The sequence below is a fragment of the Lepidochelys olivacea genome, assembly GCF_965140295.1.
Source record: "Lepidochelys olivacea isolate rLepOli2 genome assembly, chromosome: 26".
Classification (NCBI taxonomy): domain Eukaryota; kingdom Metazoa; phylum Chordata; order Testudines; family Cheloniidae; genus Lepidochelys; species Lepidochelys olivacea.
In genome coordinates, this window is record NC_140436.1 from 5,860,731 (window position 1) to 5,875,939 (window position 15,209).

The window sequence follows — 15,209 nt, forward strand, 5'->3', positions numbered from 1 at the left end:
ACCTCTCTCCTTCTGCCATGAGTGCTGTCACAAAGTGGTATTCTAGGGTTGTGTTCCAGATGCCTCATCAGGAAATTGCAGACAGTTTGAAGCTTTGCCTGGTCGGTGCCTTACAGAAGTTTTATGAGGTGAGGAAACGTAGTGGGTGACTCTTTGCTGACCACTACAAGAAATGGATAAAACTGCAAAGAGAAAAGTGTGCCTAGCTTGAAACATACATCTCCTTTTGTGTACTCAGGAGTGCGGGCACCATCTCTATTCAGTACCCTAGGGTGAAGAGTTGTGGGTGCCATTTTATTGATTTTAAAAGATGGGATAGTTCTATGGATATCAAGAATATCCAGAGTTGTTATATTTAATGACACACAAATTTGAAAGGAATATGAAACCTCGTGCTTCAGGGCTTAAGCCGATCTCTAACTATTAGAGACCAGTGTAAGGGGCAGATTGTCCCATATCTGAACGTGCACCTTGCACCTTTTTCTGATACATCTGGTGCTGGCCACTGTCAGAGACAGAATACTGGATTAGATGGGTTTAGGTCTGACTCAGTCTGGTAATTCCTATGTACTGGATTGCTGTCCAAAGAGAGCACCAAAAACGGGATCTTACCCAGTAAGTGGCATCCACCTATTCACTGTGCTTCAGTGCATGAAAAATTAGGTTTGTCGCTCCCTGTGTTCATGAGGGTTAACATTCCCAACACAACCTGGAGTTCATTTTGACTGAAAAACTACTATAGTATCAGTGGAAGACATTAAATTGGGCTTTCTAAATGAAAAGTAGAACAAATAAAAGTTAAGCAAGTGAGTAAAAGACTTTGCAGACCTCACTTTGAATTTAAAAAGTGAAATGGCCCCTTGTTTGGCACAGCATGCATAATCTTCCTTCCTTATCTCAGGGACTTGCTTAATTACCTCGATGTGGCCTAGTGCACAACTGTGGCGATTGCTCAATGACTCCTCTCGCTTTCAATACTGCTACCTGTCTTAAGCAGTTAGATTCTCCTGTCTCTGAATAACCTCAGCCCTTTTATCTCACCATTAATCCCCTCGGTGCAAAAAAGGGAATGGTACGTTCTGTATGAAAGTGTAAGGACCATGATGTAGCTGCTTGATTATTTCACCACTTCAGCAGGTCGTGTATATGCTTTAATCTACAGTGGGTGTCCGCAAGTAAAGCCATGCTCCCATACGCACGGTTAGGTCTGCTTTAGGGTTTTGGGTTGCAAAAGCACTAATTTAAAAGGCAATCAGTCCTATTTATAAAAATGTAAATTAGATATGGAGGATTTTTATCTCTTGAGTTTTTCTTGTGGAAGGTGCCGGATTAACAGCTCTGGAAACTGAAGTCCAGTCACCGGACAGGTCCTTCATGGGCAGTGGTCGGGCAAGCTTTTCCCAGTACTGTCCTGTGAATATGCCTTAATGGTGCTCTGGAACGAACCCCTTTCTAGTGGGAGAAGGGGGATTCAATTTCCATGGCCCGTTCAGTCTTTAGCCTTTTTGATGAGGCTGTCCAGAAAGGTGTTGATTGTGGTGGTGGCTTTTCGAGTGTGGATACTTGTCAACTTGGGACTGGAATGAGACCCAGCAAACTCATTTCATATGGGAGTCGATGAACCAGCATCTTCCAGGGCAGCAGTTAAGTTGGCATCATTTGTATCCAAAAGCAGACTGTCTGCATTTAAACCCAAAGGAAAAAAATCAATCGTCAAAGCCAGAAGTGTCAGTGTATTTGTGTTGTCTTTGTGGCCCATTCTGTTTCACAGAATGCAAGCTTTCACTTCAAGGAAAGAATGCGTTTCTAGCCCATATGGCTGGGGTTATAACCTTCCAGATAGAAACTGATGCAGCACTGTCTCAGCCTGAGAAATACTTCTTCAAAATTAGGTGTTAACTCTTAATGCTCAAAATAACACATCGAGTCAGATTTTTTCAAGCAATTTAGGTTCCAAGTTACTGACTTCTTTCCCACCAAGTGATGCTGCATACAGCAGTGACTTTAACTAAAAGGTCCATGTCCTACGCTCAACTTTGCAAACTGCCCTTTGATGTCAGTGGGTACTCCATTACGGATCAAGAATGGTACTTGACCTTATATTTGTGAAAAGAAAAGGAATACTTGTGGCACCTTAGAGACTAACCAATTTATTTGAGCATAAGCTTTCGCTGTAGCTGACGAAAGCTTATGCTCAAATAAATTGGTTAGTCTCTAAGGTGCCACAAGTACTCCTTTTCTTTTTGCGAATACAGACTAACACGGCTGTTACTCTGAAACCTTATATTTGTGGACTCTCAGACCATACTCTCCAAATATAATTTGGCCTCCTTCACAGCGTGAAGGTTCAATAAGACATCAAATTCACCCATGTTACCCTAGACCATTCTTAGAATCATAGGGTTAGAAGGGACCACTAGGGTCATCTAGTCTAACCCCCGCCAAGGTGCAGGATTTGTTGTTTCTAAACTATCCAAGATAATGGCTATCCAGTCTCCTTTGGAAAACCTCCGGTGAAGGAGCTTCCATTCTTTGTCTTGTTTCTTATTCAGGTGAACCACTGTCTCCCTGAGAAGATAGCAGTTTATAGAGATGGGGTGTCAGACAGCCAGCTGAACACAGTGGTCAGCTACGAGATCCCACAGCTCCAGCAATGCTTTGAAGCCTTTGAGAACTACCAGCCCAAGATGGTGTTCTTTGTGGTTCAGAAGAAAATCAGCACCAATCTCTACTCTGCTTCCACGGAGCACTTCGTAACCCCTGCTCCAGGGACTGTAATTGACCATACTGTCACCAGCAGAGATTGGTGAGTGGCAGGCAACCCACAAAAGTCTGTTCTCTGCCAGCATCCATATATTCCCCCCCATCACCGTTCTGTAACCGCCAATAAAAGTGGAGAGTCAAGTTGCATTGCATTACTAGCTTGTGGAAACCTAGTGCATATTTCAGTTCCAGAGCAAAGGGTTGAATATGGCTCAGCACTGGCCTGCCAATCATAGCCAGAGAGGATGGTCTAATGAATTTGGTACCTAGACTTTCCAGACCCGGAGAAGCTCAATTCAGTCCTTCGTTTACCTGCCTCAGTAGGATACCTTATGTAACAATGCCATTTACTCTGGAGCGCTTTCTCATTAGACCTTGCAAAGAGGGTCCCGTCTGTTCTCTATGTATGTTAAACATACCCCTGAATAATAGCTCTTTGTAAGCTCAGATTTGTTTCTCTCACCAGCAGAAGTTTCTCCGATAAGAGATTACCCCACCCACCTTGTCTCTCTCATATCCTGAGACCAACGCTGCATAAAACATACCCCTAGCATTTTATAAGAAGGGGTTTTGCTCTGTCCTTACTCAAAATTTCCCATCCACTTCCCCACGGTACTGGTTGCTCTCCATCACAGAACGTGTGGCATGAATATAGACTGAAGTGGTTTGGGAATGAAAGGCCCTCTTACATATGTAGCTCTTAGGCATTGTTGCTGTATAATTGGTGTGTAGATGCTAGTGTACCCATGGGGAGGGTACGCTGAGGGAGTAGACAGTGAGGTCATGCTGTGATTTCAACTTAGAATGAAACCTTGATAAAGCAAACTCAACTTCAGGTGTAAAACCCCTTTAGCAGACCTACCTAAGAAACTGCCACAGGCTTTTCTCTTGTTTACAGGTGGTCAACTTGACTCTTTAAAGTGTTTCTCTTTATCCTTCTCAGGGTGGATTTTTACTTGTTGTCTCATCACGTCCGGCAGGGTTGCGGCATCCCAACGCGCTATATCTGTGTGCTTAACACGGCCAACCTCAGTCCTGACCACATGCAAAGGTGAGAGCACTGAGCAGAGGGGTCTTCCTCAAACACCCGCTCCCTACAAAGCTGCATGGCTGAGTAGCTGGAGGTGGCACTGATGACATGTAACTCGGGTCTTGAACGTTTTGTGACGTCGTCCAAATCCTGCCCTAAAGAGAAGTGGAAGTTGCTCCCTTGTGCCTTCTGATGTGATTGCAGAGGTGCATTTAGCAGCTGCTCCACACCTCCCCCAGCCCCCCGAAATGCTGGCTATCTACTGCTGCGAGAGTCAGCATATTGGACTTACTGGTGCAGTGGTCTGATCCAGCATGGCACATCTTCATTTTGGAAATAGCTTCTGAGTTTATTTGCAAAATTTGTTCTACTAGGTGAGGCAGGATCGCTTGCGAGTTGGGCATCTTCGCATATTATTTCCCATTTTTCTTTTTCCAGGAAATACTAGCTCGAGATATTTCTGAATTTATTGAAGGGGTGCGGCGGGAAATTATGGCCAAAAGTCCAGCAATGATGATGTCAAACTCTGATTGGTTTGGCCATTTCTTGTAATCTCTTGTTCTCCAACGGGACTTAGTATTGAGAAATACTTTTTCAATACACAGCTGCAAAGCTGGAACTTTCCCCAAGGCCTGTTGTTGCAAAACAATCTCCATTTGGAAATTAGCTAGAGATCAACATGTACCTTTACAAAGAATGAGGTGAAATGACTTCCTGTCATGCCTTAATTCATTGGCTCAAATGCTAAAGACTCAAAAATGAATGATACAGAGAAGGCAGATTGGACGTTCCTGTTTACCCTTCGTCATTATACAAGAACAGGGAGAGAATCAATGAAATTTGAAAAAAGTGATAAATGTAAATCAGATAAAAAGAAACTCTACTTTATACAATGTATAATTAGCAATTAGCCTGTGGAACTGACTGCCAATGACAATATATAATTGAGCAGGATTCAAAAAACGGTTAGAAATCTACGGATAACGAGCATATACACAGTTTGCATTAAGTAGGTCATTGCTGTCTTTTTAAAAGAGGATCAGAAACATACTTCCCCTGTGCGTAGCTTATTCCATAATTGTGCACTAAGGATTTTTGTACCTTCCTCTGAAGTAGCTGGTGCTGGCTGTCACACTTGCTGAGGTAACTGCAGCTCTGATCCCCTTCATGGCCTCTTCAAGGGTCTCAGGCTTATAGCCATCACCTCTCTTGGGGCACGGTCCTTTCAGTCCCCTCCTCTAGACTGAGGATTTAAGTTGCAGTTCACTGTGATACTGTTGTCAAGTCTGACTTAAGTTCAGTACCTGCCGTTCTTCTTTTTCTTGGGTAATGGCAGGGTTAACCAGTGACCATCCAGCCTTCAGAAAGCAAAGCACTATTTGTTCAGAACAGAAGCATTACAGAGAAAACATATCTTAACGTGTAGGTCTCGGCTTACCAGCCAGTCACCCATCTTCTACATGGAGACCCTGTTAAGAACAGAGTCCTGAGTGTCTGTCTGTGTTGGTCACAATGTTGTTGTGACGCTTTCTGGGGTACCCAGGACCGTGAGGCACCTTGCTGCCACCTGCCCTTAGCATGAGGAAGCCTTGTCTGTGCCTGGTGGGGGGTCGGCTCCACAGGCAAAACAAGCCCTCCCCTGTCAGCCTACGCAGGCTCCACTGTCCCTCTGCAGGCTATCTCTGGGCCCATTTCAACCATCAAGCCCTCCGAGCTTCTCCATTGAGTGTCCAATCTCTGCTCCATGGACACTCACGGTATTCACCAATCCACTGCTCCCAAAGTAACAGTGTGCCCCACTTTCACCTCTGCTCACCACTCTACTTAACATAGATTCATAGATATTTACGTCAGAAGGGACCATTATGATCATCTAGTCTGACCTCCTGCACAACGCAGGCCACAGAATTTCACCCACCACTCCTGCAAAAAACCTCTCGCCTATGTCTGAGCTATTGAAGTCCTCAAATTGTGGTTTAAAGACTTCAAGGAGCAGAGAATCCTCCAGCAAGTGACCCGTGCCCCATGCTACAGAGGAAGGCAAAAAACTTCCAGGGCCTCTTCCAATCTGCCCTGGAGGAAAATTCCTTCCCGACCCCAAATATGGCAATCAGCTAAACCCTGAGCATATGGGCAAGATTCACCAGCCAGATACTACACAACATTCTTTCCTGGGTAACTCAGATCCCACCCCATCTAATATCCCATCACAGGCCATTGGGCCTATTTACCATGAATATTGAATTACCAAAACCATGTTATCCCATCATACCATCTCCTCCATAAACTTATCGAGTTTAATCTTAAAGCCAGATAGATCTTTTGCCCCCACTGCTTCCCGTGGAAGGCTATTCCAAAACTTCACTCCTCTGATGGTTAGAAACCTTCGTCTAATTTCAAGTCTAAACTTCCTGGTGGCCAGTTTATATCCATTTGTTCTTGTGTCCACATTGGTACTGAGCTTAAATAATTTCTCTCCCTCTCCGGTATTTATCCCTCTGATCTATTTATAGAGAGCAATCATATCTCCCCTCAGCCTTCTTTTAGTTAGGCTAAACAAGCCAAGCTCCTTGAGTCTCCTTTCATAAAACAAGTTTTCCATTCCTCGGATCATCATAGTAGCACTTAGATATGTTTATAGTGAAATCAAGTATAAGTTTATTTAACAACGCACAGGGTCAAGTAGTAGCAACTAGAAGTATTGGAAACAAATGGTTACATAAAAAATAAAGTCATAGCATGCATTCTAGAGCCTAGACGTAATTAACACGATATTTTATTAGATGTAAGAGTATTGCTCGCCCAAAATCCCTGTAGGCAGGCCGTGACCTTTTTGTTGTGAGTCATGCACGGTTAGCGTGCCTCTGAAGTGAAGGATTAAGTGTCTCTTTTGCACTCCAGGATATACCAGACCAATCATTTGTCATAATTCATGAACAGGACATGCACACTCCTGCTGTTTGTTCCTGTAGATTTCAGAATCTCTCAATTCACCCCTGCCTAAGTATGCACATAGGCACACAGCGTAAGGCATACAGTACACAAATGGCCAGGCAGGGAGATAGGTGTCATTTACGTCCTTCCTGAAAAGAACATTTCCAATCTGTCACCTCCTGGTGACGTGCCTGAACTCTAAGAGCATAATTTTCAGTATAGTTACATAACTCCTTAAATATTATCTGTATGTACATTTTTCATGGCTTTCAGCAAAGGCCTCACACGCCCCGCTTGGTGAACTAGTATGCAGATGTCTGACCCAGGGGACCCCTGTATAACCCTATGCATCTCATGTGCTCTCTATCAGTTGGTATCGGGGGTCCCTGGGTTATAGCTATGTCAGTTCTCGGATCAAGTTAGAGTAACCTCTCGCTTACGTGAGGGTGGTCACTTTATACAGCTGAGTTCTTTGTTTGGTAGCCTCCTTTTAACCAGCTCAAACTGGTATATGCAACTTCCCACACGGCGGGAGCACTTCTCCTGACTTGTATACCTGCCTAGAGATTTGCATAGATGTATCACCTCCCGGTTATTTTAATTCCTGCAGGAAGCTCCTTGTAACTCCCCATGGAGCCAGAAGACAATCCCTAGCTCCTAAATATACATATACTGTTAATAAAGCTGATATAATACCCTTTGGAGATTCCTAGTGTTGCATGGGCTGCTGTCAGAGCTAGGTTAACGGTTTGCCCCAGGGTGGCAATTCAGTGAGAGAAAGTTTTGGCCCTTAAAGAGCATCTATCTGGTGGCCTTGAAAGGACAGCCCTCCACTAACACTTGGTGTTCACTGTGGGTTAGACATACAGTGTCCCAAGTAGGGAGGTACGAATTCTAATGGAATCTTCTTTCCTCCTGTTGTTTCTAGGTTGACTTTCAAGCTTTGCCACATGTACTGGAACTGGCCAGGCACTATCCGAGTTCCAGCCCCCTGCAAATACGCTCACAAGCTGGCCTTTCTCGCAGGACAGTTTCTGCACCATGAGCCAGCTATTCAGCTCTGTGAGAGACTCTTTTTCCTGTAACCTGGAAAGCTGGGAGGTGAAGGGGAGAATCTAGCTCCTCAAACAGCAGATGGAGAAGGAAGCCTCTTGGATGGGGCTTTCATTGCTCTGTGGTCACCCCCTGAAAGGACACTGCACACCAGTGCCTCTGACAGCCATATAAAAGGAGACTCTCTTCTAAGTTTGTTTTTATAAATATATATATTCTGCATTTCTTTTTACTTGGTTACTTAAAAGACACTTGAACATTAGACCCAGAAACACAACCTCCTTTAAAATGGATGCAATAATCTGGTGGGGAATTTTGCTTCTTGACTTCTGTTGCTCTCCTGCATATGAAAACAAAAGCAGTATGCTGCCTTTACAGCAGCATTTTAACCCCACGTCCCCACTGCTGGGCTAATGGCATTGAGGTTGGCTCAGCAGCGCAGAAGTAAATAGTGTTAATTTCATACTCCAAGGGAGGGGTGTGATCAGGTCATTGCGGGTCATAGGAAAGGAACAGAATCAGCAGAGGTAGGGCTGTCTTTACTGGAATGTTGACCTAAGGTTAAAGATACTTAGCAGTGGCTATTTATGAATGGGTGCCTGGTAACAGCCATTTGCAAAGGGATGTGAAGATGCGACAGGAATGGATAAATCTTGTTTCAAAGGGTAGTGTTCAGTTTGCAAACAATTAAATCTGTTCCCAGTCAGCTGGTTGCCCCAGGAAATGGGACTGCAGGGTTCCATTGTGAGGGAGAGTTTGAGCTTGCTTGCTTGCTTGCTTGAGCATATGCAGGTGACATGCTAAGGGCTAGTCTACACTACCGCGCTCCCTGGGCTGCGCCAATGCAGCTGTGCTGCTGTAGCGTGTCTGGTGAAGATGCACTATGCGGATGGAAGAGCGCTCTCCCATCAGCATAATTACTCCACCTCAACGAGAGGCAGAAGCTATGTCGGTGGGAAAGCGTCTCCCGCTGACTTAGTGCTGGTGCAGACAGCGCTGAAGTCCATGCACTGTGTGTTCCTCAGAGGGGTGGCTTTTTCACACCCCAGAGCAATGTAAGTTACATCGACTTAAGCAGTAGTGTAGACAAGCCCGAAGAAGACAGTCAGGTATTTTTGAGCCTGGTGCCTGGATACACTGTTCAAAAGGAACATGGCCCACCTTTTTTATTTTATTTTATTTTATTTTTTTCTACTTTTTAAGAGCTGTCTCCGCTTGTACTGTAAATGCAACCTTCAGGAGCTTATATCTCCAACAAACAACAGCAGGTGTTGGGTGGTGGAGAAAGCTAGATCTTCCCACAGAGTTCCTGTTTATATCTGGGATGATTTTGTTGCATTTCAGTGCTCAACAAATAGTTCTGTAGTGCAGGCTAAGGCCAAGCACAATGTAGAAACTATTTATGCATCATCGTGGTGGAAGGCAGCTTTCCCGTGAGCATTTCCTGTGAGTTTCTGCACTTCTACCCTAGAGCAGGCTGCAGTAGGAGAGTTGCATTAAGCCAGAGCCCCAAAAAAACCACTAAATAAGACAGCCTCAGACTTGGCAGGGGGAGGGTTATCTACAGATTGTCTGCAGTCCCCGCCTTCCTCACTCCCACATGGGCTAATAGGATGTCCTAAGGCAGAAGAAGTGGTGTGCATGGGTAGTCGCGCACACAGCTAGCGCTTGCAGTGACTGCTAGGATTATCTTCAGCTCCATTAAAGAGTGTGAGACTGAGTGATGATATGATGTAGGTGTACATTTTCACTCTGCCAACCTGGTGAACTGTCTTGATGATCTGCTCCTTGTGCAAACTGGAATTTCAGGAAGTGCTTGCTGCCGCTCCAGTCCTGGGATTGCCTTGCTGCTCCAGCACTTCGGTCGAATAGCAGGGCCAGCTGCTGCAATCGCTTGAGAGATGTCTGGTGACTCGGTTGAGACCACCATACTAGTTCCACTTGTGACTTAAGCCATTTTAGTTCCTTAGCTTTCAGAAATGGAAAGCCACAGTATATTAGCCCACTGTACCAGCTACCTTCCATCAGGTGTTGCCTTTTGCGCCTATAGCTCCCTGAATAATCAGTTTTCTGTGTATATTATCCCATCTTAGTCTGTGCTTTGGATTAGAGAGTGTGAAAGTAACTAAATAAAAACTGCATTTGTTGTATGTTCATTCCTTTTTTCACTGCCTCTCTGTAAATTTTTTTACACACACCTATTCTGTGTAGTTTCTAATGTACCACAACAGATTACAATTGACCAGAAAACTCCTGAATTATATGAAACCACATTGGCCGGTTTATGCCCAGGATTTACACAGCAGTCTGGGAAAAAGTTCCTTTGAAGTTGTCAGTTGATCAGTTCAGAAAGCCAGAAGCCCAAACACAGATGACTCATGTCTCCAAATGTTGGTTTACAGAAGAACTAGATTTTGTGTCGTTTAAAAGGTGCTGAGGTTGTGAAATGATTCATTGTGGTCCATGAAGTAAGACTTCTAAAATATACCTTTAATTAGACCATTGGGTTGGCCACAGTCCATGCCTCAGTAGTAGTACATTTACGAGCTGTTGTATTAGTGACCAGGGAGCGTTTCTGGAACTGTTGTTGATCTTTCTGGTAAACCAGTTCAAACAAACGGTTCATGTTCCAAAAAATGGCTGTTTCTGGAATGAACACCCTGCCAATGCAAAAGTATTGAATACTTATCCTTTTCCTAATTTCTGAACCAAATCACTGGGTGTACTTGAAAAATCTGACGGTCTTCCAATAGCTCTTTTTGGTTTTTTTGAATGTAGCTTTCAGTGTGTGTTGCTGTGTTTTTTGGGTTTTTTTTTTTTTTTGTGCTTTACAAACATTGGTGCTTATATGAAACCAAAGACAACCTATTTGCTGAGCCAAGTCCAAAAAACCCTGGAATTTATTTGACGCTTTTACAGTTTCTACTTAATTTTCCTTTTTTTTAATCTAATGCTTTAAAGAGCAGAATCTTACATTTTATTTCTTTTTGCAAATATGTGCTTAAAAGTTACTGGTTACTGTAAGAAAGCTATTTTTTACTTCTTCCTCTTAAGGCTGGGATAGCTGTTCAAAGTACCAAAGTTTTCCAGTTGCCATGTAAGCATGCAGCATCCTCAGGAAAGATGATATATTTGAGCTTTTCAACTATTTAGCATGTTTTTACTTGTATGCGAGGGGATGAGGCTAAAAAAACCTAGAATTTTAAAACTGTCTATGAATATGTTGAGATGCTGATCTAGAACTGACTCTTGGCTTGAAGATTTCTCTGTGAATTGATTGGAATTCATTTTGCAGTTGCATTTGCAAAGTTTCTGCATCTGTCCAATGGAATGACGCCTCTCAAGATTGGGGGTAGATTAAAGACTCTTGTATCTGTTTCTGGTTTTGTAGCCTCTCTTCTCAGTTTTAATACTGAATGGTTGAAAAACTTTTGTATAAATGTGTAGTTCTGTTAAACACAGTAAAATTATAACGGAACTCTGTTAAACATCTTCTCTTTATTGTGTTGAAAATGTGTTTTGCATTGGACTGTACCAATTCTAAGTGGTGAGAACTCCAGTGAAATGCCAAAAATCTCCCATTAAAGAGATGGTTTGCTAGACTGGAGCAAGTGGGGGAAGCCCAGGATATTAAAGCAGGCTCTCACCAGGCATGTATTTAGAAACAGACAAATTCATCAGATTTAACAGGTATCTGAATGAAGAATGTAACCAGTGTGGTGATAACCATCAGGAAGCGGAGCTGATGGTCTCCCAAATTGGTAAAGGGGGATGGGCGGTGTTATATGTAACTGCTCCCAAGCAGGGTTTCATTTGATTGATTCATTCACTCACTCAGTTTATTTCTTGACCTAACAGAACTGACTTTTTGCTTCCTCCAATCACTAATCTGGGTACAGGCATGTAAGTCCCTGGTGGCCTTAGGTGAGGGTGAGATTATATACCCCTCAAAGTCTGAGGCTAAAGAAAGGATTAGGTTGATAAAAATTGACGTGAAAGACATGTAGGGTTATCCAGTCGTTATCTGTCTCTTTCCCCCTCCTTCCCCTCCATGCCACCCTTCAGCACAGGGTCTTCTCCTGTGCTTTGTGTAGCCATCTTGAAATAACGCTAGTGTCCGGCTTTCCACAGAGTTGGCTCTTGTCATTTTTGCGGGGGGATTTTTTTAAAGAGGCAAGCTGGCTTGTCGGAATGTTTGCACGCTGTCTGGCAGATGCATTTATGGGAAATAGATGACACTTTTATGTGCAGGCTACCCGCTGCCCCACCCTTACTGTGCAGCCCGTGGGGTGTGGGGCCATGGTGTGTGCGTGCAGCCCTGCAGTAATGGAGAGGTAGCTCTGGGGACTGCAAAAACTACATTCGATCCGTTTTTCCTGCTTGACTTATCTCTGTTACTTGATCTTGTCAGGGTGTAAACCCAAAGGGTCAAAACTGTGGTCCAGGTTTTGTGCATGAATGCACTGAGGGCCCATAAGTGCTGCAGAAGGCATGAGTGCGATGTATCTGAGAAAAGGGACAGGACAGGGAGAAATCAGTAAGTTTGGTCTATGTCATAGTTCACCCTAAGTACATGCCCTTAGCAGTGTTTCTCCCACACATACTTATGTGCCCTATAAGTAAAAGTTCAAACTTGTGAAAAGTGCCCTGGAAACCAATATCCCCCGTTCGGGGGATGGTCATTTGGGCATTGCCTAAGTCCCTGATCCCTGACGTGAGAGAACCACCTCTGGAGGGGAAAGGCGTTGAGTCTCCCTCCGTAGCCCGTTCCAATCCAGATTGCTAACGAGGAGGGCAATTTAGTGCCAACTGTCACAGCTTTTTTTGTGGTCTAGACCCCTCTCCACTACGAACTGGGCAGCCACTGAACTGTAGTTGGATGGTAACCACTACTAGTCAGTGCTGACGTGGATTAGAGTTGAACTGGTGGCCTAGAAAGGAGCCGTCCCTCTGAAGATATACTGGTTTGAACAGGAATTTGACTAATGTAGAATGACTTGCTTTAATGCTCTTGAACCTGAATGGGCCATGACTTGCAATTTCCAGTTAAGTTCTACTCGGAGCAAGAAGTGTGGGGCTCTCACTTTCATACAGGAGATTTTTCAGTTCCATTGAACGTTCTTTTCAAATCAGGCTTCTCCCCCTCACCCCTGACTGTCTTGCACATTGGTATTCATAGATCTTAGCTGGTTCTGCTGAGTGTTGAAACAAGTGGTGGCTTCGGACTGCCACTGAGACCCAGCGGTGCCATGCTGAAGAACGGGCAAAGTGCAGGGAATCTATCCCACTACGAGGCTTAATTTCCCCCGCACCTCTAAGACATTGGTTGAACAAATCATCATTACAATATCTGCAGGTGACTGGAGTTGGAACAAAACAGAGCTTCCCCTTTGCATTCAGGGTACTGCCTGACACCTCAGGCCTGCAGGTGTGCTTTTTGTATCTAATGCTGTATCTGCTATTGTGCAATAGTGGCTCCTCTCCCTTGATGGGATACAAGACATTCCCTGCATTGCTGCAATTCCTCTTACACCAGATGCTAAGATGTAGCCTGGGGGCATTATTTTATATTGTAGCACCAGTGGTGTGCTAGGTCCTTTAGATAGAGATGAAGTCTGTGCTGAAGAGTTTACGATCTAGCTAGGTGATGTAGAAACAAAGCTGGGTGGGGTGTGTCTGTCAGTCAAAATCAAGGCAATGAGATGGTGATGCTAGACTCTGGTTCTGTTTTGGGGGGGCTGTTGGCCTTGTACATGTGAATATCAGCCAGAATCTTTGTTAAAACACCAGTCCCAGATTTAAAGGGGCCGAAGTTAGGGATTCTGTGCCCCGTGACTTTTGAACTCTGGATGCTTCATTTCACTACCTTAAATCCCCAGAGTTAGGCACACTGAATAAACTACCTGACTTCCAATAAGAAAAGGAGTACTTGTGGCACCTTAGAGACTAACCAATTTATTTGAGCATAAGCTTTCGTGAGCTACAGCTGTGAGCTTATGCTCAAATAAATTGGTTAGTCTCTAAGGTGCCACAAGTACTCCTTTTCTTTTTGCGAATACAGACTAACATGGCTGTTACTCTGAAACCTGACTTCCAATGGTGCTGGGATCCTGTAGCTCCTAGTGATGGAAGCTGAGTGTGCTCAGCCCCTGGCAGAATTAGGCCACCTTTATTTAGGTGCTTAACTATGGAGCTGGGTGCCTAACTTGAATTTTTGGGTCATCATTTCTAATACACTAAAATAGGGGGCTGGGTTGATAAGGCGTTTGGCCTCTTTGTGGGTTATGTGGGGAAGGAGAGATTCGTGTCTGGCGTTTCTCTGCCATCTGCAGACAGCCTTATGTTTGCTGGGCAACGATACCTGGGCTGCAGACAGGGCAACCTCGGTACCAGGATTACAAACCTATCAGAGGCCTTGAAACCTTTGTTTAAATATTAAACCGTATCAAGGTGTCCCGGGGGTGGACACAGCCAATGCCAGGGTGTAGTTGGCTCAGGCTGCCATGCTGGTGTCACAGATGGTGCTTCCCAACACGGGAAGCTGGCGGCACTGGGTCTAAACACTGCTTCTAATGAAACTCGTCTCCAAAGGCAAGAGGGTCCTTGTCATGAGGGGCTGAGCGGAAAGACGGCAGCTCTCCTCAAAAGTAGGAGGCTGCAGGACAGCCGGGGATGGACCACCCTAAGCAAGAAGTCAGTGTTTTCTCTCTGCCCCCTTCCAATCTCCAGAACTTCTGAATGCGTCACATACTTCATTTTCTTCCTTTGGTTAATAATTTACCTTCTGTCAACTATATTCTCCTAACGTGCTAGCGATAGCAGGTTTTATCCTGTTTTATTTGCCAGTCCCACCTCAGCCCATGTGGATTTTGGCTGTCTTTACCAAAACCTGGTTAAGAACAAACTAGTACTGGGCTGAAGAAAGGACGGGGTTGGTATCCCTGCACTCGGTGTGAGCAAAAACAACGAGGAGTCCGGTGGCACCTTGAAGACAAACAGATTTATTTGGGCATAAGCTTTCGTGGGTAAAAAACCCCACTTCTTCAGATGCATTCTTCCTGCAAGCAAATTGCATTCTTCTTGCATCTGAAGAAGTGGGTTTTTTACCCACAAAAGCTTATGCCCAAATAAATCTGTTTGTCTTTAAGGTGCCACCGGACTCCTCGTTTTTGTGGATACACACTAACAGGGCTACCCCTCTGTTACTGGACACCATGCAAGGCTCTGTGTGAGCCATTGCCTTGGGCTCTCTCAATTCTTTGCAGATAGTTACATCCAAATTGCAGAGAGCATTGCGTTCAGTTCCAGGGATTGGTTATATTTTTGCAGTGACTGATGAATCCACAGTTGTATTTTTGGGTAAGCTTTGGCACTCTCCAATTGCTTGGTTTTTAAGGCTGAGATTTGCTCCGATTAATAACTGTTTCCT

The 15,209-nt window shown here is 44.3% G+C and overlaps 1 protein-coding gene across 2 annotated transcripts in view; it reads left to right on the forward strand.

The window, feature by feature from the left end:
* PIWIL2 (piwi like RNA-mediated gene silencing 2) overlaps positions 1–8,006 on the forward strand; it is a 32,294-nt gene extending 24,288 nt beyond the window's left edge. For both annotated transcript variants that reach the window (XM_084615301.1, XM_084615300.1), the window contains exons 20-23: positions 23–128; positions 2,553–2,806; positions 3,707–3,814; positions 7,656–8,006. In XM_084615301.1, coding sequence (XP_084471427.1) covers positions 23–128; positions 2,553–2,806; positions 3,707–3,814; positions 7,656–7,812 — 625 coding nt within the window. In that variant the 3' untranslated portion in view covers positions 7,813–8,006. The remainder of the gene's footprint in view (positions 1–22; positions 129–2,552; positions 2,807–3,706; positions 3,815–7,655) is intronic.
* The last annotated feature ends 7,203 nt before the right edge of the window (positions 8,007–15,209 follow it).